The sequence below is a fragment of the Vollenhovia emeryi genome, unplaced genomic scaffold (assembly GCF_000949405.1).
Source record: "Vollenhovia emeryi isolate VEMERY1.0 unplaced genomic scaffold, V.emery_V1.0 DF939175.1, whole genome shotgun sequence".
Taxonomy (NCBI): Eukaryota; Metazoa; Arthropoda; class Insecta; order Hymenoptera; family Formicidae; genus Vollenhovia; species Vollenhovia emeryi.
In genome coordinates, this window is record NW_011967191.1 from 863,973 (window position 1) to 890,953 (window position 26,981).

The 26,981-nt window shown below is 40.4% G+C and overlaps 5 protein-coding genes across 7 annotated transcripts; 3 read left to right on the top strand and 2 right to left on the bottom strand.

Annotated features, from left to right (window-relative positions):
- Window positions 1–783: 783 nt before the first annotated feature.
- LOC105563458 (sphingomyelin synthase-related 1) lies at window positions 784–4,721 on the top strand. Of its 2 annotated transcripts, XM_012015070.1 has the most exons (6): window positions 789–1,008; window positions 1,257–1,621; window positions 1,696–2,024; window positions 2,112–2,255; window positions 2,351–2,505; window positions 2,582–4,721. In XM_012015070.1, exons 2-6 carry the CDS (start codon window positions 1,262–1,264, stop codon window positions 2,980–2,982), a joined length of 1,389 nt encoding a protein of 462 aa, XP_011870460.1. In that variant the 5' UTR covers window positions 789–1,008; window positions 1,257–1,261; the 3' UTR covers window positions 2,983–4,721. The 2 variants fall into 2 exon arrangements, with proteins under 2 accessions (XP_011870461.1, XP_011870460.1); XM_012015071.1 differs by having other exon boundaries at window positions 784–1,621; window positions 2,130–2,255.
- Window positions 4,722–5,783: 1,062 nt separating this feature from the next.
- Window positions 5,784–7,897, top strand: LOC105563520 (28S ribosomal protein S9, mitochondrial). The gene is made up of 10 exons (XM_012015157.1): window positions 5,784–5,882; window positions 5,999–6,131; window positions 6,261–6,364; window positions 6,452–6,625; window positions 6,709–6,788; window positions 6,998–7,073; window positions 7,162–7,287; window positions 7,369–7,411; window positions 7,492–7,607; window positions 7,784–7,897. Exons 1-10 carry the CDS (start codon window positions 5,784–5,786, stop codon window positions 7,895–7,897), a joined length of 1,065 nt encoding a protein of 354 aa, XP_011870547.1.
- Window positions 7,898–10,554: 2,657 nt separating this feature from the next.
- On the top strand, window positions 10,555–20,807 carry LOC105563521. The gene is made up of 3 exons (XM_012015158.1): window positions 10,555–13,602; window positions 17,707–20,430; window positions 20,726–20,807. Exons 1-2 carry the CDS (start codon window positions 10,692–10,694, stop codon window positions 20,409–20,411), a joined length of 5,616 nt encoding a protein of 1,871 aa, XP_011870548.1. The 5' UTR covers window positions 10,555–10,691; the 3' UTR covers window positions 20,412–20,430; window positions 20,726–20,807.
- Window positions 20,808–21,091: 284 nt separating this feature from the next.
- LOC105563459 (probable arginine--tRNA ligase, mitochondrial) lies at window positions 21,092–23,829 on the bottom strand. 2 transcript variants are annotated; one of them, XM_012015072.1, is made up of 5 exons: window positions 23,305–23,828; window positions 22,068–23,226; window positions 21,864–21,991; window positions 21,548–21,771; window positions 21,092–21,468 (listed from the first exon to the last, which is right to left on the bottom strand). In XM_012015072.1, the coding sequence occupies exons 1-5, from the start codon at window positions 23,338–23,340 to the stop codon at window positions 21,318–21,320; spliced, it is 1,698 nt and encodes a 565-aa protein (XP_011870462.1). In that variant the 5' UTR covers window positions 23,341–23,828; the 3' UTR covers window positions 21,092–21,317. The 2 variants fall into 2 exon arrangements, with proteins under 2 accessions (XP_011870462.1, XP_011870463.1); XM_012015073.1 differs by having other exon boundaries at window positions 21,382–21,463; window positions 23,305–23,829.
- A 660-nt stretch (window positions 23,830–24,489) lies between these two features.
- LOC105563461 (palmitoyltransferase ZDHHC3) lies at window positions 24,490–26,373 on the bottom strand. The gene is made up of 4 exons (XM_012015074.1): window positions 25,887–26,373; window positions 25,423–25,704; window positions 25,127–25,285; window positions 24,490–25,052 (listed from the first exon to the last, which is right to left on the bottom strand). The coding sequence occupies exons 1-4, from the start codon at window positions 25,997–25,999 to the stop codon at window positions 24,773–24,775; spliced, it is 834 nt and encodes a 277-aa protein (XP_011870464.1). The 5' UTR covers window positions 26,000–26,373; the 3' UTR covers window positions 24,490–24,772.
- Between the last annotated feature and the right edge of the window lie 608 nt (window positions 26,374–26,981).

Here is a 26,981-nt window from a genome sequence, read left to right on the forward strand (position 1 = left end):
TTGTACCCCCCCCCCCCAAAAAAAAGAGCCCCAGAACTGGTAACATAATACTTTTGCATTTTTATGAGAATGTTTTTACGACTCCCTGGCGAATATGTTAAGCGAGAGATGACATTTATATTTATTTATGACGAGTTTTGTCGATAGTTACATTATTTATGAAGAGTTTTATCGATGCGTTACGCCGTTTGAAAGTACGTTGCAAACACCTGGTTGATTCTTTACCGACAACATTTTGCAAACGCTTAGAAAACTATACTGGAAACGTTTGACGTTGTATCATTAAACGCAATTTCAACATTTCAAATTCAAGTAAAACATTGACTCGACATTTAAACAAACTTCTTATAAACTTTTGATAAACATATTTTCGCCAGGGCTAACGTAAAACTGATCGAGTATACATTCGAATATTGGAAGGAAAAGAACAAGTTGGGGGAGACTTGTCAATTGTAACGAAGCAATTGTCCACGTTTAACTTTCTTCTAAAAGTTGAAACGCTTGGAAGTCACCGGCAAACGACTCGCAAGTAAACCTGCGGGAGCAAAAAGTTACAAACAATATGTTCGCGCCCGAGGAGAAGCTCGCTAGGCGGCGGCGGAACAATGGCTTGTTTTATCGCAAAAACTGAATCACCGTGCGTACGCACGCTTTGTTTGGCAGTCGCGTCATTCGAGAGCATCGGTTATCGTCGATCTCGCGTGGCAACACAACCCCCTTTTATCGAGCGCACCGATATTCTTTCTTTCGCGCGGCTATTTAACTACGGCCGCGGCGCGACGTGACAGCCGCGGCGCACCGTGTCGAGCGGATATCAGTCGACCGAATCCACGTCCGCGAGGTGACGGCAGTCGCGCGCGAGTTGACGCCGTGCACGGACAGCACTGCCGACGCATGATTCTCTCGGACGAGAAGAGTCGCGGCGCGGTGGCACGCACGTCGGACGCGGAAAGATGTGCCGATAAGACAGCCACGACGACTCGACGGTGTGCCGCGGTTCTTCCTCAGGTGGGCATTCGCGCCGTCAAGTCCGTAGGTTAAGTTGGCGCTCTCGCCCTCGTGGAAGCCGCCGCCGGACAGCTCGCGTTATCTCTCGTTGTCGTGGGCATTGCGTGGCGACGATGTCGACACGAGTTGCGATTAGAGGAGAAGCGCGGCCGACGTGCCACAAGGTCACCCACTTGGCAGGCCAACTCCCGTTCCCGGTTTCTAACGGTACGTTTTCTAACGCGCGCGCTCGCTCGTCTGTTACGCAGGTTAGATGCGAGCCGACGACGGCGACGACGACGACGCCGACGACGCCGACGACGGCGCGACCATGTCCCTAAGAAACGTGATCGAGTGGACGTGCTCCGACGTGAAAGCGTGGCTCGTCGACAACGGCCACGAGGAGTACGCGGACCTGTTTTACTCGCACGAGATCGACGGCAAGGTGCTCCTCACGCTCAAGGAGGACGACTTGAAATCTAGTATTTTAAACATAAGGAAGATCGGTGCTATAAAGAAGCTGTATCTAGCCATAAAGCAGCTGCAGAGGGACAATGTCGCCGGTCTGTTCGACCTGGGATACGTCGACTTGTTCCCTTCGACAAATTTTTATACTCATCAAAACAAGCACGAGGTAAAGCGGCGTACGGTTCTACGAGCCGCGAAGGGTACAAATGTCGCTCCACACTTGACGCAATTTGCTTTCAGATGCCCAGTACTGGTACGAATAACGAAACGTCTATCGAGAACGAATTCTATTCGGCCTCGGTGTCGGAGGACGGACACGCCTCTCACTTACCACCCGAAATCTGGAAGACGGTCCTCAGTTTGGGATATTTATTTATCGTCACGTGGATTACTGCCTTTGTGATGGTTATCGTTCACGACAGAGTGCCTGATATGAAGAAGTATCCTCCATTGCCAGACATATTTTTAGACAACGTACCTCATATTCCTTGGGCGTTTGATATGTGCGAAGTTACCGGTACACTGCTTTTTGCGATATGGCTCCTTGTGCTTATATTTCACAAGTATAGGTAAGGAACGAGGAACCCCCTTAAATAAATGTGGCGATGGACAAGGTGATTCTCGTCAGGGCGAATAATCTATTAAATATGGAACAGATTTATTTTGTTACGGAGGTTTTTTGCACTGTCGGGTACAGTCTTCCTGCTGAGATGCGTGACGATGCTTATCACTTCTTTGTCAGTGCCGGGTGCGCATCTGCAATGCCAACCACGGAAAGTCCCGGACGAGGATTGGTCAAAGTGAGATACATGTATAATACGTTACAAGATATGAATCATCCTTTCTACGTGAATGCAAATAATATATATATATATACATACATGTGTTATTTTAGTTCTGCGTACGTCGAGCTGTACAATAAAATAGCAATGGCTTACGTTATTTGGCGAGGTGCCGGCATGTCTATTCAAGGTGTCAGGACTTGCGGGGATTACATGTTTAGCGGGCACACGGTGGCGTTAACTATGCTTAATTTTTTCATTACAGAGTGTAAGTAACAATGTGCGTTATTTCAGTCGAAGCGGTCGATTTAGATACTTACGGGAGGCTCTTTTCCTCGTTACAGATACCCCGAGACACTTGTACTTTCTGCATACTTTTACATGGATGCTTAACATGTTTGGTATCTTTTTCATCCTGGCGGCGCACGAGCATTATTCCATCGACGTTTTCGTCGCATTTTATATAACCTCGCGATTGTTTCTTTACTATCACACGCTGGCGAATAATCAAGCACTGATGCAGCGCGATTCGATCAGAACCAGAATCTGGTTTCCATTGTTTAGCTTCTTCGAGTCGTCCGTTGATGGTATTGTTCCTAATGAGTTCGAATCGCCGTCCTTGATAGTTTGCAATTTAGCAGGCACGGGAAAGAACATTTGGCAGTGCGTACGGTCTCGGATCTCTTTCCGAAAAGCGCAGCGCAACATAAACGGCAGTTTAAGCAGCACAAAAAAGGAATACTAACGTAAACCGGTACATATTTTATCTTTTTCTTTAATTACTATATTGTACTACTTTGTACTTTTAAATGTGCGATGTAGGGAGCGTGTTATTGATGTTTCAATTCCAATTACATGTAACGCGTAAAGATACATATGACAATAGATCTGAACGTTTACACAAAGAGGGAAAAAGGAGACGACAGAATAACGTTTCTCGCTAGTGGATCTTACATCTAGAAATGTAAGATACACGAGTTTCCAAGAAATAAAAGTCACCCTATATCGTACATTTATCTTTTCAGGGCGTTGACTGTTTATTTGACAAATCTGTTTATACGTTGGAATAATGTTGAAGAAGATGTAATATTAATACTAAATATTTATTTTTACGTGATAGGATTATAGCGATACCGAAAGAGATTGAGATAATTTATGATACAATTGATCAATACTAGTTGACTTTGCTATCACAGAGAAATAGTATAATTTATTCGTTAAGAAATCTTTCCAAAGACAAAGCTTAGCGTATAAAGTACTTTACTAATTTAGCATGCATTTTCCAAGCATGTTGCATCGTCTGAGACTCTCTTTTTTTTTTTTAAACTGTGTGTGTATATATATGTATCTTACAATTAATATGATGATCTTTATATATGCATATTAATACGCATACGTATATATACATATATATTTATATTAGCCACGTAACTTGCTCATACGTACTTTTGTTTTCTTTTTGTGATACAAGGAGAAAGCTGTGTCAAGAGCTATATTGCGACGGCCTGCAGGGGTGTTAGAATTTATCAGGAATGTTTAATGATTTTCAGTGGCTACCGAGTTTAATAATAATGGTATTTTAGAATTTCTAGATTAGATACATCTTTGAAGACATATTTCCGTTTGCTAACGGTGGAACGCAACATTTTAAGAGTAAATGTATGTTATATACAATATATATATATATACTATCATGCATTCCTGATATTTGATAAAATTAATAATTTAAGACTCCTGTTTACTCATGTTGCAACTCCATATTGAAATCATGTAATTTTTTTCTCGCGCTATACGTACAAATCGAATATTTCATATACCGCTACGTATGTTTGACATATTGATTGTCATAAAAAGTACTGATTCTCTTTTCGGTTTAGGGAATATTAGTTAATTAAGCGTAAATCTTGGTCAATTATCTTAAGATCTGTTCTTTTGCTAGAAATATGAAATGTACATACATACTTGTGTTAATAAAAAGAGGGATAATTTTTCATGAAGAAAAGAAAAAGATAATTTACATGCTTTTAATATGGTTACGGTGAGAAAACGAGAGACACATTGAGAGGTGTGGTATTAAACAGAGGCTGAAAATGCTGTTATTGTGACTTCTAATGTAAATTCATGCGTAAAATATCTGTATGATACGATTGTACGAATAGCTTCTATTCGTCACATAGAAGCTGTTGCCAACAGTATACTATAATAGCTTTTTAATATTTCATCCATATCTATTTTTTACTTATGTGATAAATAACTTAATCTTGTTGGCGTTAACGAGTACCGATTATTGGTGACTTGTTGATGGTGCCTGATTGTTGGTGTTTATTACTTTATATACTTCCAAAACTATGCAGTGTATGTAAACTTTCTCTCTCTCATGCTAATGTCGACCAATATACCGACTGTTCTCGGAAGAGACAGTCGGATTGATTTGCAGACGATTGAGAAAACTAGCACTAATAAAAGACGTCAATATTTCAGTAAGATGTAATTTTATTCTACCGTTCATTAGTCATTCATTCCCTTTATTTCGCCCAAATAAAATTTCAGGAATAACTACGCGCTAAACCGAGCATTCATGCACTTTCTCATAACTTGGGCCAGTTTATTCATCAAGTCTGATCTTGTATTCAAGACTGCCTCGAGATCATCTTCAGATACTCCGTAGCCAGTGAAATGTTCCGTACAGCATCTTTAGATAAGTAAAAGAACAATGGAGATTAAAATTTCTAAACTCGCCATTTCAAGAATCTCTGGATTGTATTCATTGTCCTTTTTTTTTATGTAAAGCAACGACAAATTAATGATTCCATCTGTTAAAATGGTAGACTTTAATTGCTTGGTATCACGATTAAATTTCGGATAATTTATGTCCATTTCTATCGATGTGTCAAAGTTGACTTTAAATCTCGGTTTAGTTTATATTTTATTCTTTTCTCTTAGAACTGTAATCCAGAGTATTGGAAGTGAATATTAATCGAGATAACCGGGGTTTCGTCAAATCCTAAGACGATTTAGAGGAAAGTCCCCTATTGTGAGACAACAGGGTTTTTTGCTAAATTAATAGGCATCGTCTAATGGTTTTATCGTGAATTCATTGCTCTATGAGTGAAATCTGTTTAATGGAAAGCTCACTGTTAGATCGTGTAATCGTTGTGAATAAAGACTTGTGATTAAATTCGCATGAAAACCCGCTATCTCATATTAGAGGACTCTCCTCTACGCAACGCACGCACATCGCGCGCGCACGCAAAGCACACACACATACACACACCAAAAACCGGGAGACCTCCAGTGACTTCACGTGTCTCGTGCGTGATGCGAAATTTGTAGACGCATAATTGTACACGCACGACGGAAAAGATTGCAACAATCATGTTTTTTTTTCATGAATTTTGAAACATGGCCAAATCGCGAGAATCGACATTAATTCCAATCTAGCTTGATCTAATTGAAGCAGTTCCGTTTACGATAGGTTAGCTCGAACGAGGTTATCTCCCTCGAGTCGGTTGAGAAACGACTCGGTCCAATTGTCAAGCTGTAATTATGGCGGTATCTACTTTTATTCGTTGTGCACAATTTCGACGTTTGATCGGCATAAGCAGCAACGCTATCGCTTTATTTCCGAGTACCGGACGGTATTCGGTAAGTGACTGCAGTTTATTAACGAAGCCGTCGAGCCCGTTTACCCAGCGCAGTTTTTCTTCTCTTGATTATTCGCGAGTTATTCAATTACTGTATTAATTGTTTTGCGATTGCAGAAGCATATTGAATCGCGATCATATGTAACAGTTGTCGATGAAATTAAAGATTCGATCGAGTCCGAAACGAAGAAACCTGAGAAGAAAACAAGCAAAGCTATGCGAATGTACTTGCAACGTGCAAAGGAACACGGTAGAGTGACAGATCTATTCTTTTTGCATATACATTTTTCAACATACTGTTAACATAACAATGTTTCGTGTGCAACTCTAATTTTATTTTATAAATATATATATATATATCTTTGTTTTAATTTACCAGATGAATTTATGAAGAAAGAGGTCGTAGAATATCAGATAGGGAAGAGACACTTGGCTAACATGATGGGTGAAGATCCAGAATGTTTTACGCAAGCGGACGTAGATGTATGTAATTATATTTTTAAAAAAATCGTGCCAATTTGATATCCGAGTTAATATATTTCTCTAATGCCGTATAATTATTACTTTTAGAGATCAATCGAATATCTATTTCCATCGGGGCTGTTTGATCCGAGAGCTCGGCCGATGATGAAGCATCCAGAAAAGATTTTCCCAAGTAGGAAAGCAGCAGAATTCGATGAGACTGGGAGACCCTTCCACTCGATGTTTTACACCTCCAGACCGAATTATTATGAGACACTATACGTAAGTTGCCCGTAATGGCTGTCACAGATATAAATATATAAAGAAGAGCAATTGATATTTTTGAAAATTATTTTTATACACAGAATATTGTCGACACGATCAAGTCGCTGAATAATATCGAAGACTCGTTGATAAAGCAAGGGACATTACCTGTGGACAAAATGTATGTTATTTTATTTACATAGAATAAGTGCGTATATGTACACGCTTGATATATAATTTTAGAAATAACTTGCAAAAAATATCAAGCCCATACAGCACCAAAGCTTTCAGAAACATTTCAGAAAACATTGTTGCAATGTTTCTGAAATGTTTCTGAAAGCTTTGGTGCTGTATGGGAGTCTAATTATTTTAAATACGTCATATTTTTAGCGATCTGATAGGTTCGTCGTGGTTGTTGAAGCATGAGATTGAAGAACAATTGCTTGAAAGTATTTTTGATTTTGAGGTAAATAATATATTGGTAATAACTAGTCAGTGATCTCAAACGAAAAGAAAAAAAATTATAACGCACAAGTGTGTAATAATTCTTTCAGTACGACTACCTTATTACTTCGCTAGAACGACTGTGTGATCATCCATTGTCAAGTCGCGCAAAAGACTTTATTTTAAAATATCGTAGAAAGCTTGCTACCCATTCCACTGAGATAGTAATACCACCTGTAAGTCTCGATGTTTATATATAATAACGATGATGAGAGTATTGTTACAATTAACATAAAGATTTATTGTTGCATGTAAAGTTGGAACACGACAGTACAGGAAGACCATATATCACAGTTAAAAGTAAGTAAATTGAAAATTTCTCAACATTCTCAAATGGTTAGGAATGATAAAACTTATCATAAAATTCTTTGTAATTTTAGATTGCATGAGAAAGTCTGCAAGAGGTGAAGTGACAATTTGGGGTAATGGCTCTGGAAAGATTATCATTAATGGATGTGACATAACATATTTTGAAGAAACTTATCATCGCGAACAGGTGAGTTATTCTTTGCTCAAATCTTCGAAACAAAGCCAACATTAAAGAGCGAGAACAAGTGTCCATGGGCAAATGGCCCCATTGTTTTTCACATTCGATTTTAGTCACAAAGTAGGTACGAAAGGTCTCGTCAATAAGTTCCCAAAAATCACTAAATTCACCTAAAACTTACTTAGGTTCATAGCAAATACAGGACGATGTCATTAGCATCGACCATTGGGAAACCTTTTAGTCGACTTCAACTCGGTTTTGGAATTTTTGGAGTTCAATATCTCTGGAACGTTAAATAGATACAGTCTGAAACGGACATATCTGTAATCAGGTTTACGAGACCTTTCGTTTGGTACCTACTTTGTGACCAAAATCGAATGCGAAAAAAATGGAGTCGATCTTGTTTTCACTCTTTGTTAAAAGATATTTTCAACAAGTTGCCAGGCAAATCTCCTGAAATTGTATACATAATGCAGTTTGGCTGGAGATTATTTCCGTTATTTGTGTTAAAATAGGATGGAATGTATTGCATTCTAATTTGATATAGAAAAAGAAGTTACACGGGTGTTGTATAATAATACTGTAAGAATTTCTGTGATAATATTTATGAAAGAATCAAGATGACTAAAATATTTTATTTTTATTTAACGATATATTACATCGCGTAGCAAAGTGATTTAAATCTGTGAAAAAAAGAGAAATCTGTGATTATGTACTAATTTATTAACTTGTTAAGTATTTAAATGATAAAATAACTAGCTGCTATCTATCATTTTTATTGGAAATACAGAACGTATGTTAATGTGTAATAAAAACCTAATTAAAAAGAATTTAATAAAAATTGCTATTAAAATTCTTTAAAAATAGAAAAGTTGAATGAAATTATTTGTATAAATATCAATGTTATGCATTGCGCTATAATTATTAAATACTCCCTATAGTACATATGGGAGCATCTAATAATACAATCGTATGCGAGTTATTATATCATTATATGTATATTGCTGGTCAATTTTTGACATTTAGGTCAGAGAAATCGTTTAATCGTGTCTTGAGTCAACTGAGTTTATTGAACTTGCGAAATTTGATTAAAACACTTTGAGAGTTCGTCTCATGAAGACAACTAATTTTTCTCCGTTGTACAAAGGCATTAAACTTCGCTCCCTATTTTCGGCTTTTAATTTGTATTTAGATTTCAACTTTTTCAACTGCAATTTTCTCCTGATTTTTACTCAGGCAAATTGTCATGCAGTATTTCTTTAGTCATTAGATCGCATTATGATAATGGATGTCAACATGTTCCACTGCAGATGCAAACGTGTATCTAAACGCTTGGATGCAACGTGTTTATTTAAGAAATTCAAGTGTAGGAACCTTCACAATATAGTGCTAACAATAAGTGAGAGTTAATTTGCATTAAACACCGTTAATCCTAAATAAGAAGAATCGATTACAGCATTGTGAAAGAGGATGTGCATTTTTATGAGGTATCTTTTTGTGATGTGTATTGCGAAGAATGTGAAGCACGAAAAATATGTACGGTGTCCTTCATGGAAGACGACCTTTCCGTGCGCATTTCTGATAGCTGACCGGTCTCATCCGGTACATATTATACCCAAACCTCTTTCGCTAGTATAACCGGTACGATGGAGTTGGTCGTATGCTGCACACTCTCTCGCTCTCAGTGTGAACCGGTCTGGCGAAAGATCGAGGTGATGCGACCGAGACGATTATCAACGTTCGCCTCTGAGCCTAGTCTCGTGCCGTAAACGTGCAAGGTACTTCTTCGCTTTAGAACCATCTCTACCGTGATGCCGATCGCGCAAACTCGTCATATCGCCTAATACGTTCGCGAAAAAAAACTAAATCCAAGATTTGTCGCAAAACCAACCGAAACGTAGTTTATTGACTACGAACAGACGGCCATTCGCTTTTGATCTGATTGATATCAAGAGACTCGGTAGTGTCTCGCGCCACGTATGACGCACACATTTGACACAAAGGGCAGCACAAAGTTATGTTTACCTTCGTATAACTGGAACTTGTATTTATTTTCGTATTTAACTTCTGTTTATATTTTTTCCATCAGCTTTCATTAATTTTCGTACTTAAGATTCATTATATTTGATTTTTATTTGAATTTATCTTCAATAGATTTGCGTGTTTCTATATTTTTATATATTCGATCTCTACTTTTTTTTAGTATGGATATAATAGTGGGAATAATTGAATTTCTCAGAATTGTTTAGTGTCCAGTCACTCCATTAAAGTCTATTTTTAACTGCAAACTAATGGAATGTTGCAGAGAAGATTTATTATTTTTTATTATATCTATAAACTTCTTGTTATTTTTTTCTATCATTCACCGTAATGAGTCACTTTGTTCCATCATTATGTGATTTGTATGATATCAATCTAGATCTTTGTTTCTCAGAAATGGACCGTAATAATCGTTAATTCAATACGATAACAGGCTGTACCTTGATTATTTAACCGATTTTCCAATTAACTTCTACAAAAGTCACGCAATGTGTTTTGTAATGAATTTCGATGTTAAAGTGTACTGCCTTGAGTTATAATTTTTTTACATTGAAATAGAAAAATAAGAAGATGAGACATATTCCGAAATTCACATTTTATCTCTCGCTGTATCATTAAACTTTTAAAAAATATTAAAAAGACATTAACACATACGTATTTATTGAGACTATATTTATAATGTGTGATTCAATCTTTCGTATGAAAGTATTCGGGCTTTAGAAAATATCTAATTTAATCTTCAATTTTGTGATATTTATAGTCTTGAAAGATCGTAGATATTAAATGTTAAATACTTATTTATTTTGACGGGAAGAATATTTATAGTTCTAATATTATATTTTTTATAGACTTTTCATATTTTTTTCTTTTATCTCTGATAAGTTTGTAGAAAGAAAAAGTATCTTTAACTTGTCTTCTCATGCCTAATAAAATGGATACAATTTTTCGACTTTGTACTACTATGCTTCGACTAAATATTAAGACTTTAGGCTAGCGTTAAATAGGTGTATCACGTTTATAGGTAAATTGCTCTTAATACGGCAACAAGTGGAGATGGTAGATAATCCGAGCAACAAATTCGTATCGTTTTCGGGAGCGAAAGAGATGGAAGAAACCGAGGAAAAAGTATCAAAAATCGTCCCGACCATGTTGACACACACGAGCGCGGCTTCCTTGTTCCTAACTCGACTAAAGGCTAGACGCTCATCACCTAAGCAAGATGACAATGAGTCCGAAAGTGGTCGAGTTCATTTCGCATCGCCGCCGCTACCCGATAGCTCGATAAGTCCTATAGCTTCAATGGAAGATTACTGCGTCATCAGTGAACGTGTCTCTTCCGACGAACAGGCCTCTTCCGTCGACCGCACTTCCCTGCGCATCAACGAGGACTTTATCAAAAATATTCTCATGGAACACAGGAGGCGTATGAGCTACAAGTCACAAGTTTGGGAAAATCTGGAATCAAATAAAATAGGCGAGACAAATGAGGAGACGATCGTCGCGGACGCCAAGTCCAGTGAAGTCGACATCTTGTTGCTGCAAGCGTGTTTTACGAGTCGTACAAATCTCATACGTTGTCTGTGCAAACGGGGCGCCAATGTCAACTATATCGAGCCCGATCATGGCCTCACTCCGTTGCACTTGTGTGCGTTTCGGAATTGTCTGGATGGTGTCAAGTATTTGATGGAACAGGGCGCGAGCGTCGATACCGTGATGAAACACACGGCGTTTCACTATGCCGCCTTTGGAGATGCCTACGACGTTGCTCAATACTTTGTGCAACGAGGTGTCAGTCAGCTATCTCCGCACAACGGTGAAGAGACGGTCTTGCACGTGGCTTCACGAACCAATGCCCAGCGCGTACTTTCTCTACTCGCACCGAACAACAAGGAACTAGATCGTTTGGATCAGGACGGATACGCCGCTATTCATCATGCAGCCGACGGCGGAGACACAGTTTGTTTGGACATACTTTTGAAAGCCGGTTGCCAAGTGGATTTATTTACCGGAAAGAACGACACCGCTTTGCACCTGGCCGCGGAAGACGGTTGTGCGGACAACTTGGCTCTTCTGGTCGAAGCAAACGCTAATCTTCAACTGAAGAACCATCGAGGACACACGGCCTTGCACTTAGCTGCTCGCTCGCATTCTCTGGAATGCGTGGAGATTTTACTGAAAGGTCGCGCGGATCCCAACGTAGAGGACGACGAGGGTCGGACACCTCTGCACGTGGCTCTAGGCAAGTCTTTGATGACTGATGAAATCACCGAGCTCTTGCTCAAGTGGCGAGCGGACGTGAATAAGGCCGACAAATACGGCTATACGCCGCTGCACATCGCCGCCTCGAACGAATTGTCACGGTGCGTAAATCTGCTGATAAAGCACGAAGCGGATCTCAGCGCCAGGACCATCGGCGGCAACAGTGCCCTGTCCGTCGTTCTTCGTAAGACCCCGACGTCCTTGGACGTGCTCGAACGTAGGCTGGACACGTCTCTGAGCTTGAATCGACAGGGATTCATCGCAGGCGAGCTCGAGCTGCAGCTGGACTTCCGCCCGTTGTTGCAGCACCGGCGGAACCGGCGAAGTCGCTCGCCCGAGATCGGTTACCTGTACACCTTCGTGAAGGAGGGCTACAAGGAGATCCTGGAGCATCCTCTGTGCCAGTCCTTCCTCCATCTCAAGTGGCACAAGATCCGCAAGTACTATGCCGCCAGATTGCTGTTCTACTTGATGTACGTGTTGATCCTCACCAGCTGGGTGATAACCGCCCTCGCTCATAACTGTTACAACGAGTCAAAGGGTTACGTGCACAATCCGCCGTTATGCGCGAACGCGACCGGCGTCTATGGGTTTCTCTACAAACATCCTGCGGTACTCGAGATTCAGTGGTACACGTTGATGGTGCTCACCTTGCTCGAGGCTTGCCGCAAGTTTACCGTCATTCCCAATTACCGTTCGTTCAGGCAGTTCTTTATGCAGATGGAGAACCTGGTCGAGTGGTGCGTGATACTGAGCGTGTTCGCCACCTCTTTTGTGTACACGGGAAAAACGTACACCTGGCAAAGTCACTTGGGCGCCTTCGCTGTGCTCTGCGGTTGGAGCAATCTGATGCTGATGATCGGGCAGCTGCCGGTGTTCGGAGCTTACGTCGCTATGTTCACCAGCGTGCAGGCACAAGTGTTCAAGCTACTTTTGGCCTACGCCTGCCTTCTCGTGGGTTTTACGGCGAGCTTCTGCGTGATATTTCCACATTCCAAGTCCTTCGGCAGTCCGCACACGGGTCTCATCAAGGTCCTCGCGATGATGACCGGCGAATTAGGCTTCGAGGACCTCTTCTTCTCATCCGACAAGGGTGGTCTTTACGAAAATATTGGAGGAACTTCCTGGATCCTGCTACAAATCTCGGCCCAACTCTCCTTCGTGTTGTTTCTTCTATTCGTCACGATTGTGCTGATGAATCTGTTGATCGGCATAGCCGTGCATGATATCAAGGGCCTGCAAAAGACGGCAGGTCTCGCGAAACTCGTTCGCCAAACGAAACTGATCCACGACGTAGAGATTGCCATTTTTCTTGGATTTACACCGTCGAAACGCTTCGTCAAGTACATGCGATGGACCGCGCTATTCTTACCGTCACCTTTACGAGCCGTTTTGACTGTTCGTCCGCTAAACCCCAGAGAGAAGCGATTACCGCGCGAGGTTCTCTCGGCCGCCTACAAAATAGCCAAGGAAGGAGACGGACAGAACAACTTCGCCGTGTCGCGTAGAAAAACTTACAGCGCGGCCTATCTCGCGAAAGCGGGTCTCAAAGCTGACGTGACCGCGGCTCGTCGTCGTGGCCTCGACGACGATACGCTGCAACACGACTGCAACAAATTCAAAGACGATATCGCGGAACTTAAGGAGATTTGCGAGAAAAATCATACACTCCTTCGAGAGCTTATAAAAGCGCACAGTGGTAAAATAAATAAATAGATGTGTAGGAAGGAGCAAGTGCCAATGTGAGCCACAAAATTAATGGAACTCCGGTTCTCACAATTTAGAATCTAAATTTCTCTTTAATAGCAAACGTTACGACCCTTCTTCGGGTCTTTCTCAGTAAAAACTCTATGTCTGGGCGCACCGATTCCCTAAAATATTGCCTTATGCTTTATTCGGTCTAAACGAGTTTTTACTGAGCAAGACCCGAAGAAGGATCGAAACGTTTGTTATTAAAGAGAAATTTTGATTCTAAATTGCGAGAACTGAGTTCCGTTCATTTTGTGGCTCATATTGGCGCTTTCTCCTTTCTACACATTTTCTTTTTGGGAGCCTTTACAACACTTTGGTAAATAAATTAAATTGCCAGTAACAAGACAAGTTGGAAATCCCTTTGAGTTGGAAAAGAATTTACAACCGTTCAAGATTTGAAATTCGATTATGGGGCAACGATAAAATATTCTAAAAGCTTGAAATTCGCGGAACGTGGCGTCGAATACTTCATGAATAATTAAAATATCGCGAATTAATTATCCTTCTGAGCGTTTTATATCCTCCAGCAAACACCCGCTGTCTAAATCGCGCTCGTAAGATCGATTTATTTCTGTGATACACATGTGGTTGTGCCCAGTGTCAGTCATATTTAATTCCGTCCATTTTATGTATGAATTTGATTTAAAAAAAGCACTAGCGGCTTGCGTAATTTTATGCATATAATTAATGCTGTGTTTCAATAAATCTTGACGCAGTAACTGCACGAAATATTCCTTTAGAAAGACTTAATTTACTTTACTCTTCTAAAATACATATATGTATTTGTTCAACTATAAACGTTTAGTATGTATTTAGTATCTAAAGTAACGTGGATTTCGTGACGCGGATACAAAATTACGTATATTGATGAGACCTTAGAGAAAATAGGACAGTTCGTTTCTACTTTTTCTAAACATTCTTTCACACTTGTAAAAGTTTTTATAAAATATTTCGGCTTGTCAGAAAAGTTTCTAAAAAGTTTATATATATATATGTAAGTTTTATATGTAATTCAGGTATGTTTATGTATAATTATTTTCAGTTTAATGCAATCTGATTTGCGACGTCACGTCTAATTGCTTTTCACTAGTATATTTTTAATAATCTTCCTTACTCTTAATTTTTTATTATTAAGTTCTAATAAAAAGAATTTTGTAAGTATTGTTTTTTGTTTTTTCTTTAGACTATTACATTTACTATTACGTTATTTGAATCTTAGTAAATGTACCTGTACACATTATGGTTGCGAACTTTCTACCAAGATGTATCGTTAAACGTACGAATAAATAAATTTTTATATCGACATCAAGTTTAGCAGGAAAGTTGTAAACTTGTCTTTTGCTAATCAAGTTTCATTTTGAAATTTTCAACAAAGTCAAAGTATACATATATAATATTAACAGTACGCGCGTAGGCTGACAAAACCGGTTCTGATCTGCATAAGTACTCGTCCGTTGAAAGTTCAACTGTCATAATAGAAAACTCGGTAACGAGATAAAACCCGGACGATGAGTTATTGATCTACCTGTTAAAGAGAATTTAGTGGGTTAAAATTTTAGAGGCCCCGTACTTTCGACTTTGTACTTTGTTATCTCACACACAAAATTGGCGATATCTCGCCGTATTCATCTGTCAGACAATTTGGTGCCTTTCAATTCTTCGAATCGGTTAGCTGAGAAACAGATAAAAAATTATGATAAAAAAGCCATTATATATTCTACCGCATTATGGAACTACTAAAGTTTCCACTCGTAGCCCAAATAAAATTGCCGCAAGGCAAAACTGTTTCGTGTCTTGAATTCGACTGTTCGAAACTGCTTTTTTCTTTCTTTTTGTTTTCTTTTATTAGAGTGAGTACGAAATTGCACGAAATTCATTTTACTCATTTCTTGCGCAATGTTGCATTTGTGTATTTTACGTATCAACAATTGATAGGCAGCTAGCAACTCGAGGATGTCTCTTGGCAGAGATCTTGTAAATGTACTTAAAATGAATACAAAATTAAAAATTACGTAAATCGTGATATCATATTTACGATCACGTGACGGTGAAAGGAGTTTGCCTAGATATACGCAGTACAGATTCGGGAAGCTATAAGAAAAAAGATAAAACAATAAAAGAATCAAGTATTAGAAGAGCAACAGACGTACGAACAGAATTAAACAGAAAGGAACAACGAATGACGATCGATTTATTTCCATCGATTCACTTAGTTGTCTTATTACTTTTGAGACGCTAAATAATAAACAAGCTTATAATTTAAAATCATGTTTATTATAAAAATTAATATGCTTAAAATGTAATTTTATACTGTCCCTATAGATATTAGTAATCTGTAATTTAAATAACTCTTTTTGTTTCTCTATGGCCTTTACTCTGGAAAAATTCCATTTCTTTTAGCAAGTGGAACACTTCAGTTTGATAAAAATATTTTTTCTCCTTTCTTGTCTCTCCGGTCAACCTTCATCCATCGATTTTCAACAAGAAGAAAACGATTTATCGTTACATCTGATTAAGAACGCAAATATCTGTGTTTAATGATATTTTTTTAACGATAACAATGTAAATACCAGTGTCCTAGAATAAAACTCGACTAATCTTTCGCCGATATTTTCCAGTCTCATCTAGATCAATCCGGAATTTAACCGAAGGGCAGCTCGTGTACGCAAGGGTGTGCGTAAAATAGTCCTCGAGTTGGACCCACATATTTTATTTTTATGTATTTTGTTAATCACGCGTCTTGCCCCTCTGCTCGCAGATTCCTCTTCCCACGCGAAGGCGTATCCAGAGGCGTATGCAGAGTACGTCATGCAGTACGTGTAGTGCGATCGTACAAAGCAGTCCGCTGTAATGCTCGTAGAATTGCCAAGTGTACTGTCAATGATAGACATCTTGAGCTGACATAATTTTTACGATTAGAAAATGCGGCCGAAATCCTTGTCGGGTCGCTTTTGCATTCCAGAGTCGAAAACTCGGGGTTTCCTCGACCAGTCTCTAGGCTCTTATAAATACGTGTCTCAAAAAGTGGGAGCGTTAAACGAGAGGACGAAGTGACGACCGTACGAAGCCGGTAACCAGAAGAACGGAAGAGTGTCAGAGTGAAACTTATAAAATCATCGTGCTGCTTGTATTACTTGAGATCTTTACGCCGCGACAGATGGATATTCGATGACACGCCTTCGGTAGGAATATCAACATTGAACCTCTCAGAGGAGCGCGTGAAGAAGTACTAATGCACGAGGAATAGCAGTAACGGCGCAAATTAAAAAGCAGGTGACAAAATTGCTAATGTATATGCGATAAACGTGAAAGCACACTCGGTGATATCGTATTTTATTGATGAAAAGGGATAAATGTACATTTGACGAGTATAACAGAGACTCGGTAACAAGAGCTTTAGAAGAGAGCGATCTTTATTCATCTCTATTCTTGTCTGCGTGTCACATAAATCAAGACGATATCATCAATCAGAAGATGTCCGGATGACTGCAAGTCATGATTAAATCAGAGCAGCTTGGATACAAGGCACTCGGTCAAAGCCGTGGGACAGCGATAATCCTCTTTTGAATTGACCTAAACAAAAAGACTCGTTGGCATGACGTGATTGCCGAAGAAAGGAACGAGAGAGAAAAGGAGCGAAGAGACACACACACACAGTGACGTGACTGCAATAATTAAGATGCTTCATTGCGCCAATCGTCGCATAACGGTACGAATACTTAATGCCTAATTACGAAACGACGCTTGCAACTCAAACGTTGTACAACATAACATACTAGCTGAAGTAATTATGATATAATTATAATATGAAAAGGCCACGTGGAGTAATAAAAAACGACAAGATTATTATAATTGCAAATGGTACGACGAGATAAAGTATGCAATACGAGTTTTTTTTGCGCGCGAGAATGTGGAAAACCTGAGGTGACAGAAGTAGTAACAACGATGAGAACTTTGAGATTGGAAATAGTTCAAGCGAGATAAAACTAGATAACGAACGTGAACTTTGGAAAAGATACGAAATTAAACGATAAACTTATTCTCAATTGTGAATAAGTTTTAATTGGAGCGAATATGTGTGAGAGTGATCGAGGCTCGTTAGGGGAGAGTGCTAAAGGGGTGGACCTCGAGATGAACGGTCCGAAGATACCGACTAGTTTAAACGCCGGCGTACAACAGTTTTATTCCACCAGAAGCTTCAACAGTCGTCACAAACGCGAGCCGCTGTCCGTGAGATTAGCCTCCACTTACAGGTCACTAAGATGCCCGTGCACAACAGATGATCATCCGCAAAAAATCACGATCGATAATGCAACCTTATCGAAGTTTGATAACGAGCGAATTGAGATCGACGCCGGTGAGCCACCACCGGTCGACGACTCCCTCTTCTTCGACAATCTGGAGTGCTGCCAGAACCACTACGTAAACGGTGCGAAATTGAGATCGGCTATATGGTCCATCGTCGACTCGAGAGAGACGAGGCTGCTACTGCAGATGGAGAAGAATCGCAAGCTTCCGGATGCCTGCAAGAACGAGAGACTACGGAATGTCGCTTACATCTGGGCGTGCTATCGCGGTCTGCTGCATCATCTGCCGGAACTGGAGAACGCCGGAGCGCGTTACGACTACGTCGAACCGCGGACCGGCGTCAATGCCATTCTCGCGGCTTCGTTGGGCGACAAAGTCGCCTGCGTGGAGTATTTAATCGCGAAGGGCGCCGACGTGAATTATGAGAGCCTCATCACACGTTACACGCCGCTTCACTTCGCGGCGCTCGGTAATAGCTGGCATGCCGCGGCCACGTTACTGGATCACGGCGCCAAGCTAAATTACGTCTGCCAGGAAGTGGTCGAGCCTATTCTGCACAGTGCCGTCCGCGCGAAGGCGGTGGAGACGGTGAAGCTGCTGCTCGAGCGCGGTGCCAGCGTCGTCGAGAAGAATCATCTGGGCCAGACGCCGTTACACGTGGCCTGTTTCGTGCAATCGGCACCGTGCGTCGAGCTGCTGTCGGCCAGCGCGCCCAACGTGAACGCCGTAGACAGGGAGCACAGAACGCCCCTGCACTTCGCCGTGATGAGCACGGACTCGTCCGCCGAGTTGGTACAGCTGTTGTTGAAACGCGGCGCCTTGGCGAACGCGGTCGATCGAACCGGCTTCACGCCCCTTCACATCGCCGCGCTGAACGAGCAGTCCCGGTGCGTGGACGCGCTCATCTGGGCGGGCGCCGACATCAGCGCGACCACGTGCACCGGACTGTCCGCCCTCAACATTATACTGAAGAAGATCCCCGAGTCCCTGCACGTGTTCCGGCAGCGTTTGGACGCCTCCATCAGACTGACCAGACCGGTGTCGCATAATCGCGAATTCGAGATGCGACTGCACTTCGACATTCTCTTCCCCAGCGGTAATCAGTGCGAGACCAGCTTCATAAACACCTTCGTGCAGGAGCACCGCAAGGACCTGTTGTCGCATCCGCTGGTCATGGCCTTTCTGCATCTCAAGTGGGAGAAGATTCGCAAGCTGTACCTGCTGAGGATACTCTTGTACGCTATGACCGTGATATGCATGACCACCTACGTGCTCACTGCGTTAGCGTATAAATGTTACAATCACAACGAAACTAATAGTTCCAAGATTTGCGGCAACAGACGAGTGTCTGGCTTTCTCTTCCGGAAACCGGTCATCGAGATCGAATGGTACCTCGCGCTGGTCCTCACGTGCATCACCATACCGAGAAAGATATTTGGCTTTATGGTGTACAAATCGGCGATACAGTACTTCTCCAGTATCGACAACGTGCTGGACGGTGTGGTGATCGTGAGCGTATTCGTTACGTCCTTCGTGTACACCGGGCGTACTTACGATTGGCAAAATTACGTCGGTGCGTTCGCCATCCTTTGCGCCTGGACCAACCTGATGCTGATGGTGGGCCAGTTACCGGCTTTCGGCACCTACGTCGCCATGTTCACGCACATCCAGTTCGAGTTCGCCAAGCTCCTGCTAGCGTATTCCGGCCTACTGATCGGCTTCACCATCAGCTTCTGCGTGATATTCGCCAGCGAGCCCGCGTTCGGTAATCCTTTCACCGGGCTAATCAAAGTCCTGGCTATGATGGCTGGTGAATTGGACTTCGAGGGACTCCTCAATCAGATGGACGAATCGACGGGCAGCTCCTTCGTCATTTATCACCCCCTGTCGGTGTGTTCGCAGATTCTCTTCACGCTGTTCATAGTATTCGTCACTGTAATTCTGATGAACCTGCTGGTCGGTATTGCCGTACACGATATACAAGGTCTGAGGAATCACGCAGGGCTCACCAAGCTAGTGAGGCAGACGAAAATGATCCTCTTCACGGAAATGGTGCTGCACAACACTACGATCCCGTACGCTTTCCGGAAGTGGATGTCGGATCACAAGATCGACGTTGAAAATAGAAAACGGGTCCTCGTGGTAAAACCGCTCAATCTCCTCGAGAAGCGATTGCCGAAGGATATAATGAAAGCCGCTTACGAGATAGCACAGAAGAATATTCCCACGTCTATGAACGACGACATCAATTTGAGCGATCACGCTGTTTGGCTGAAGCAACGACAAAACGGACTCTCCGATGTTACCCTACAAATGACGTTCGAAAAACTGATCGCTATGATGAAAGTGAACGAAGACGCTATAAAATTGCTCAGAGCACAGTTGCTAGAGATGAACAAGATGTTGGAAAATGTCGCAACAACGTTGACGAAAGAAGAACATACCTCGTTATGATTCGCACAATTTTATATCGGTACGATCCGATGTTTCAATCCGCAATTTGCATTATGTGATTCATATTCTATTTTCTTCCGTTACAAATGTATCCCCAGTAAAAGACAACTGCGTATTTATAGCTGAGATTTCCATGATTAAAGGAATCTTTTTTTTTCAATTTGATCTTTCCGAGAAAACTATCAACTTCTCAAAGAAGTCTCGAAATATCTAAATCGGCTTTTCCAATCTCTACTTTAAGCAATTGCCCATCTCTCTTTAGAGATAGTAATCACAAGATCGTCTCTCATGCTTGTATATGTTATCTGTTACAGGTTATATTTCCATTACTTTTTACGAACATGAGTGATAAAGTAGACATCGAAGCTACAGTTAACTTGGGGGGGCCTAATGGTCAGTCGGGTGCTATACGTTGGGGTATCGCATGGGGCTTACGTAGCTTTGTTGACAAACCAATGGTCGAAAGAATGCGAGTTGGTAAGGAACAATCGATTTGGTACAATATCATCATATAAAATATGATACATAGTTTACGAACTGTTTAGTAACGCGAATTGAAAATTATATGCTGTATCAAATAATTAAAAAATTACTGTTATTTTCAAACAGCCGGGCTGCTAACGAGGGACTGGAGAAGACGTGAGAGAAAAAAGTGGGGTCAAGAAGGTGCCAGAAGGAAGTTTTCTTGGAACAAACGTTAATTTTACTCATTATCGTGTAATTTTCACATTGCATATGATAAAACGGCGCTATAGAGAATCGAATACATCATTGTACAATAAAACTGTCTTAGAAAATTAAACTAGTTGTCTGACATCAAATAAGAAAAGTAGATGCACAGTTTTTTTTTTACCAAAGTCTCATCAAGATTAGCAGATCAATATGATAAAATTCGACAAATTGCCTTCACATCTCTTCCAGAGGTGTTAGACCAAGTAATTTCATACCTTGCGCAAGAACATTTCTAGCAGCGAGAAACAACAGCAATCTTTGACTAGCAACGTCAGGCAATTCATCCTTTATTCTCAACGAATTGAAAGCTATGTTAATTGCTTTACTAAACAAGAAAGAGAAATTGTACTTGAGTTAGACAATTGTGGAAAATGTCTTGGAGAGTCTTGGAATTTATATCTTACCTTAAATGGAAAAGATACGTTGTTAATATACAGGGTTCTATTTCTTCGTACGATTTCAGTACTACTTCTTCGAACCTGGCAATTAATATGACTAAATCATCGACGACTTCTTCTTGTAATAGACTTGGCTCACATTGCAAAGTTAGGACAGCGCCGCAGTTGCGCTCCAAACTAACTAGTCGACAATGTGTATACTGCAGCTTCACGCCAGTGTCCCCTTTCAACTGGTCTTACGAAAAAAAAATATTAAGAGAAACTATTTAACACGTGGCATAAGATTCGATAATACTTCCACGATAACATAAAGATCACTTACATCGAATGCTGCGTTCCAATCGAACGTATAGTCTCGTTGTCGTTTTCTCTTCAAGTCATGAACTATCACTGCAGAAATGCCCAATATATCCGAGCTCTTATCAGATAAATCTAGTCGAGTTTTAGTGGCTAAAAATGTTTCTCAATTACAACTAGTCTATAAAGTTAGATGTTACATATCAGAATATTGTTAAAATTAACATACTTGGCGAATCAATTTGCTTCTGTCTCATGACATCTCTGGAAATGTCCAAGATATCTTCCAAAAAGACCATATTACCCTTTCTCGTGCGCATACCGTGCAATCGGCCAAATTTTACGTGCTTCAGTCTTTCAGCCCACGGCATCTGCATTCGTTTCAATATTTCTAGCAAATTTGAGAAATGACTGGCTTGTGTATTATCCACCACATAGTACATACTGTCAAAGTTATTCTTTTCAAATCTGTCGATAGCCGCGGCGATGTCTCTAGCTAAATACAAAGTGGAGCCATCGCTCTTGATTATAGGAACGCTTTTCTCATTGTCCAAATTCACCACTTTTCGATTCTCTTCGTCCCTTATCAGTAACTGCATCCTTTCCATCAACGTAACGAGTTCCTCTATATTTTTCGCATTGTACATAGATTCCCAATGATATTCATCGAATGTAATACCAATTCTACTATAAACCCTTGTTAATTCCTCGACAGTGTACTGTTTAAACGCTTTCCACTGTTCATACGCGACTCCTCTACCATTCTCCAAATCGTTAAATATTTTTCTCGCGCGATCCAATATCGAGGAATCGGTCTCAGCCAGTTTATTGGCAGTAACGTATGCCGTGTACAAGGCTTTCATAGGATTTTTTCTCATCTCGTCTTCACCAATATTTGCCATGTCGATTCCCAATTGAACCAAACCATATTGCGTACCCCAGTCGCCCAAGTAGTTTATTCGTTTCACATTATTTTTTACAAAGCTGTTGATGTTAGCAACGTAATTTCCTATTATTGTAGACCTCAAGTGACCTACGTGAAAAGGTTTTGCAATATTGGGCGAACTGAATTCTACTATTACATTTTGTTTATTATTCACGAAACTTGGAGCCAATACTGTTGAACAGTTATGTTCCAAAACTTCTTTGACACATCTATCTCTGGAAACATTGAACGAGATTGTATCATTTTCTATATTAATGTTGTCAAAGATATCAGTTCGATCATTATTTATAATATTCTGTACTTCATTCTGAACATTGTATTGCCTAGTTTTTAATGGCAATAGAAAAGAATAGATTCCTTCGGTCTTGTGTGTTTTCAAATGCAAGCAAGACGCAACGCTAGATATGTTTACATTGTTAGTGTTTTGTAAAGACTCTGTAATCTGAAAAATATGTAATTAGGCAAATGATAAAAAATGAGTCTCAAATAACTTCAATACGCATCTTGTGGAGAAAAATACCTTCTTCAAAATTGCAAATTTTATACTATTGCTCATGTTTTATTTAATATTAGAACAGAGTGGACAATTATCTGTTTGGTGTGTATAGATTATATATACATATATCTTCAAATGTGAAAGTTGACATTAGGTTATAAACGAACAAACTTTCATAGTAATATAACCCAAACTGATAACGGTATTAGACTGTCTAAAAATTTGACTTTTTATGTGCAAGTATTAAATAACAAAACGAAAAATATTCCAACTAGAGTCATAGGTTAGAATTGATAATCACATGAACCGCCGTTGAATATAGAAAGGATAGAAAGTAAACTATTCTAAAATAATATTACTGACAGATGTCGCTAGTGTGGTTAGAAATGTAACTAGAATGATGAAGGGTTGGCAGCTTTTGTTTTATCATTTTTAAGCCCAATGCACATAAATCGACATAAAAACACACACGTAGAAGGAACGAAATTCGATATCAATAAAATTAATGTTTATTATATAATTACTGTTGATTGTCGGACATATTAAAATATTAAATTCTTCCAGATAAAAATTTAATATAATCGTTTACTGATAAACTATCAATCAGAGCGAACATGCGAGAGTAAGATAAATTATCAATATTATTTGCGAAATATCTAACGTATTAATAATAAAGCTGCAATTTCTTGAAATTATATTAACAATTTTATTTTCTAGAATACTACAATACAATCCTTGCGGCGAATAAATTGATTAGGCGAGGATACAGTTCCTAGCAATAATTGTCTTAATAAATTAAAGAATTACTATTTACTTGTATCACTTGGAGTATCACTTATTCTTATATATTTTAACTGTAAAGTATAAGAAATTGAATTTATTAACATAATGTCGATTACACTTCCATGTATGCACCGTTATTACCCATGTCATTTCAACATAAGCAATAACATATATTAATTAAAGCCACTGTTTGTTCACAATTAAAATAAATACATACTGACGTGTATAATGATAACATTAAAATTTTATTGACCGTATCTGGCAATTAAAATTCTTATTGCGAAAAATATTACCCCAACCAGGACTCGAACCTGGGACCTCCTTCAATCCGTGACGGGCGTCTTACCTTTAATTTTAATTGCCAGATACGGTCAATAAAAATCATTGATGTTGTTAATTACTGCTGGCGACTTTTAAGAGTATTCTTAATAATAAAATTTTATTTATAATAATATATATGTATTAATCATCTTGATATATGTATGTATATAATTAAGAACGACTGTTCATATATTATTTCCACGCTGTAGAAACGTTATAGCTACAAGTCTCAAATCTATATTATGTCAATAATTCGTACAAAGACCTATTATGGTACTAATCCAAGGAATTAATTATTCTAATATACTGTTATGTAAAAAAATAATGTAAAAAAAGAAGAAATACCATTTATGTGCAGACATAAAACACACTCGCTTTGTATACGATCTCAAACCTCGTGATCGATTAAATACGCGTCCTTTCTGAAAGAGTAACGCGGTGGATTGTGACAAGGGAGCAGCCAAAATATCGGATGGCTCTTTCCACATACTTGAGACAGAAGCGTAAACATTCGTGGCGTATTCTTATTGTGGTAACGCTGTTGTACACCTTGTACGCGCTCCACGGCGGTCTCGTCGCCTAGAATCGCTTGGAACTGATCAACTAGAATCGCTATGACGAACATACCAAACAGTGCTGACTCCAAAACTAATATCACACAGTGTAAACTGCAAAACATGTCAATATTAGTGTTCCAGTCGTCGTGAGTTCTTTTTTTCTTCGTAAGGGCGCAAGTACGTACATGCGATTTTGTTTGACCGCAATATCGTTATTGCACTGTGGGCAGTCGTAGATCCAGGATGTAATGACTAAAATAATAGCATAGATGGCTAACGCACCAACGTACACCAGAAATTGTATGAAGTACTTTTGATTCCTCTCGCCGACGCAGTTGTTGATCCTTAAACATTCAGTCGCAGGTCTTTAGCAAGTCCGAAATTATTTTGCACGTTTGTCGTTTCTTATAGAAATCGCAAAAAAAAGAACTGGTTATTCTATTGATACAAGTCATTGTGATTTGTCACAACTCGTAGTTACCATGGACAGTGATGATCCATTCTTCTGATACAACGTTTACAAATTCTGCAATGGTGCGCTCTAGGCGGCCTGTACGTTTCGCACCTAGTGCACACCGTCCAATCGTCCTTCTCGTCGCTCTCGTGGTCATCGCTTCCCCCAGAGACGTGAATGTCGGAAAAGTCCATTCTACTTTGCGGCAAGGGTACTATACCAGGATCACTGCAGACGGCTTTCAAATGTGCCATCATTAGAAGAAGTACAACAGTGTTAAACGCTATTATATGGAAGGGGCACCATAGGCTGAGAACAAAAGAAAGTAATGTTGCTGAAACGATTCCTCGTGGGCAATAACAAGAAATGAAGGAGGCATCTACAAAAGAGGTACGAGACATGACGTAGGGTGGACGAGGGAGAAATTTGACGAGGTCCGCGAGCGTTTGTACTAATAATTGTTGTCAACAAGAAACATTCGTCGTGCCAACCTGTCTTGCATAGTGTGCAACACGATCCATCGTACCACAACGTAGTCAGCGTAGAACACTGCCACGTAGGTGACGATAATGCATACAATGCCACAGGGATCTCGGACGAACATCTTTCGCTCTCGCTGACGGCACGCGGCGATTAATATCGCAGTTCCTCATTACTGTGCGCGCAAATGTCATGTCATCTGCATACGGGACGGCCGCATTATTCAATCTTTCGGGGTTGATTCGGCCAGCCAGGTATCCGTCGCGGCGTCGATCGACAGGCTAACGCATAATCCGTCGATGCAGGACCGTCGCGTCGACGACGCCCGACGAGAGCCCGACAGAAAGCGAGGCACGGCAGCCTTGGCTGTTTAGAGGGAAGTGAAATTGACAGGCGGACTGAAAGTGGAGGACAATCTGTCAAACGGTACCGCTGACAGCGGCGCGGCGACAGGACTGTGACACTCGGCTGGGAATTCAACTGATTCTATAGGGACGCACAATTGTGGCGCGACTTGTCCTAGGAATTGCCAGAGCCAATCAGAGGGAAGAAAGCTGGCTATTTCGCGCTCGTCCAATTTTCCTTCTTCAGTTTTTCAAATATTCTTGTAGATATCTCAACGTTCACACAGTCCGCTAATGGGAGATTCAAGCTGGCTATCTTCTTCTTCGTTTTCTTTTTAATAATGAAACAACTGCCGAATGACAGTGTAATCCGTGCCATTCCCGTAGAGAGAAAACTTAAAAAAAAAAGGAGAGAACGCTTTGAAGCATTTACAGCACAAGTAGACCGTAGCCAATGGCTGCGTTCCACAGAAAAATTGCTTTAAAACAGTTATAAAGGCTTGTGTCCAATTCACCCACACTTGACCAGAAAAGAACGTATTTTTAAATAATTTGTATTTGCAATCGTATGTATCTCATATGAAGACGTTTGAAGTGCAATTGAAAATTTTTGCGAGATAAAAAAACCGTCAGCCGGGATTGGCTGACTCCCCTCCCTCTGACCACGCCCCCCCCTGACTACCCCTCCCTTCCCCCCAAGAACGAGTATAAAAGGACGAGCGCAACGCGAGTTACGCGAGGGAGGCAGGGAGCTCAGTATCA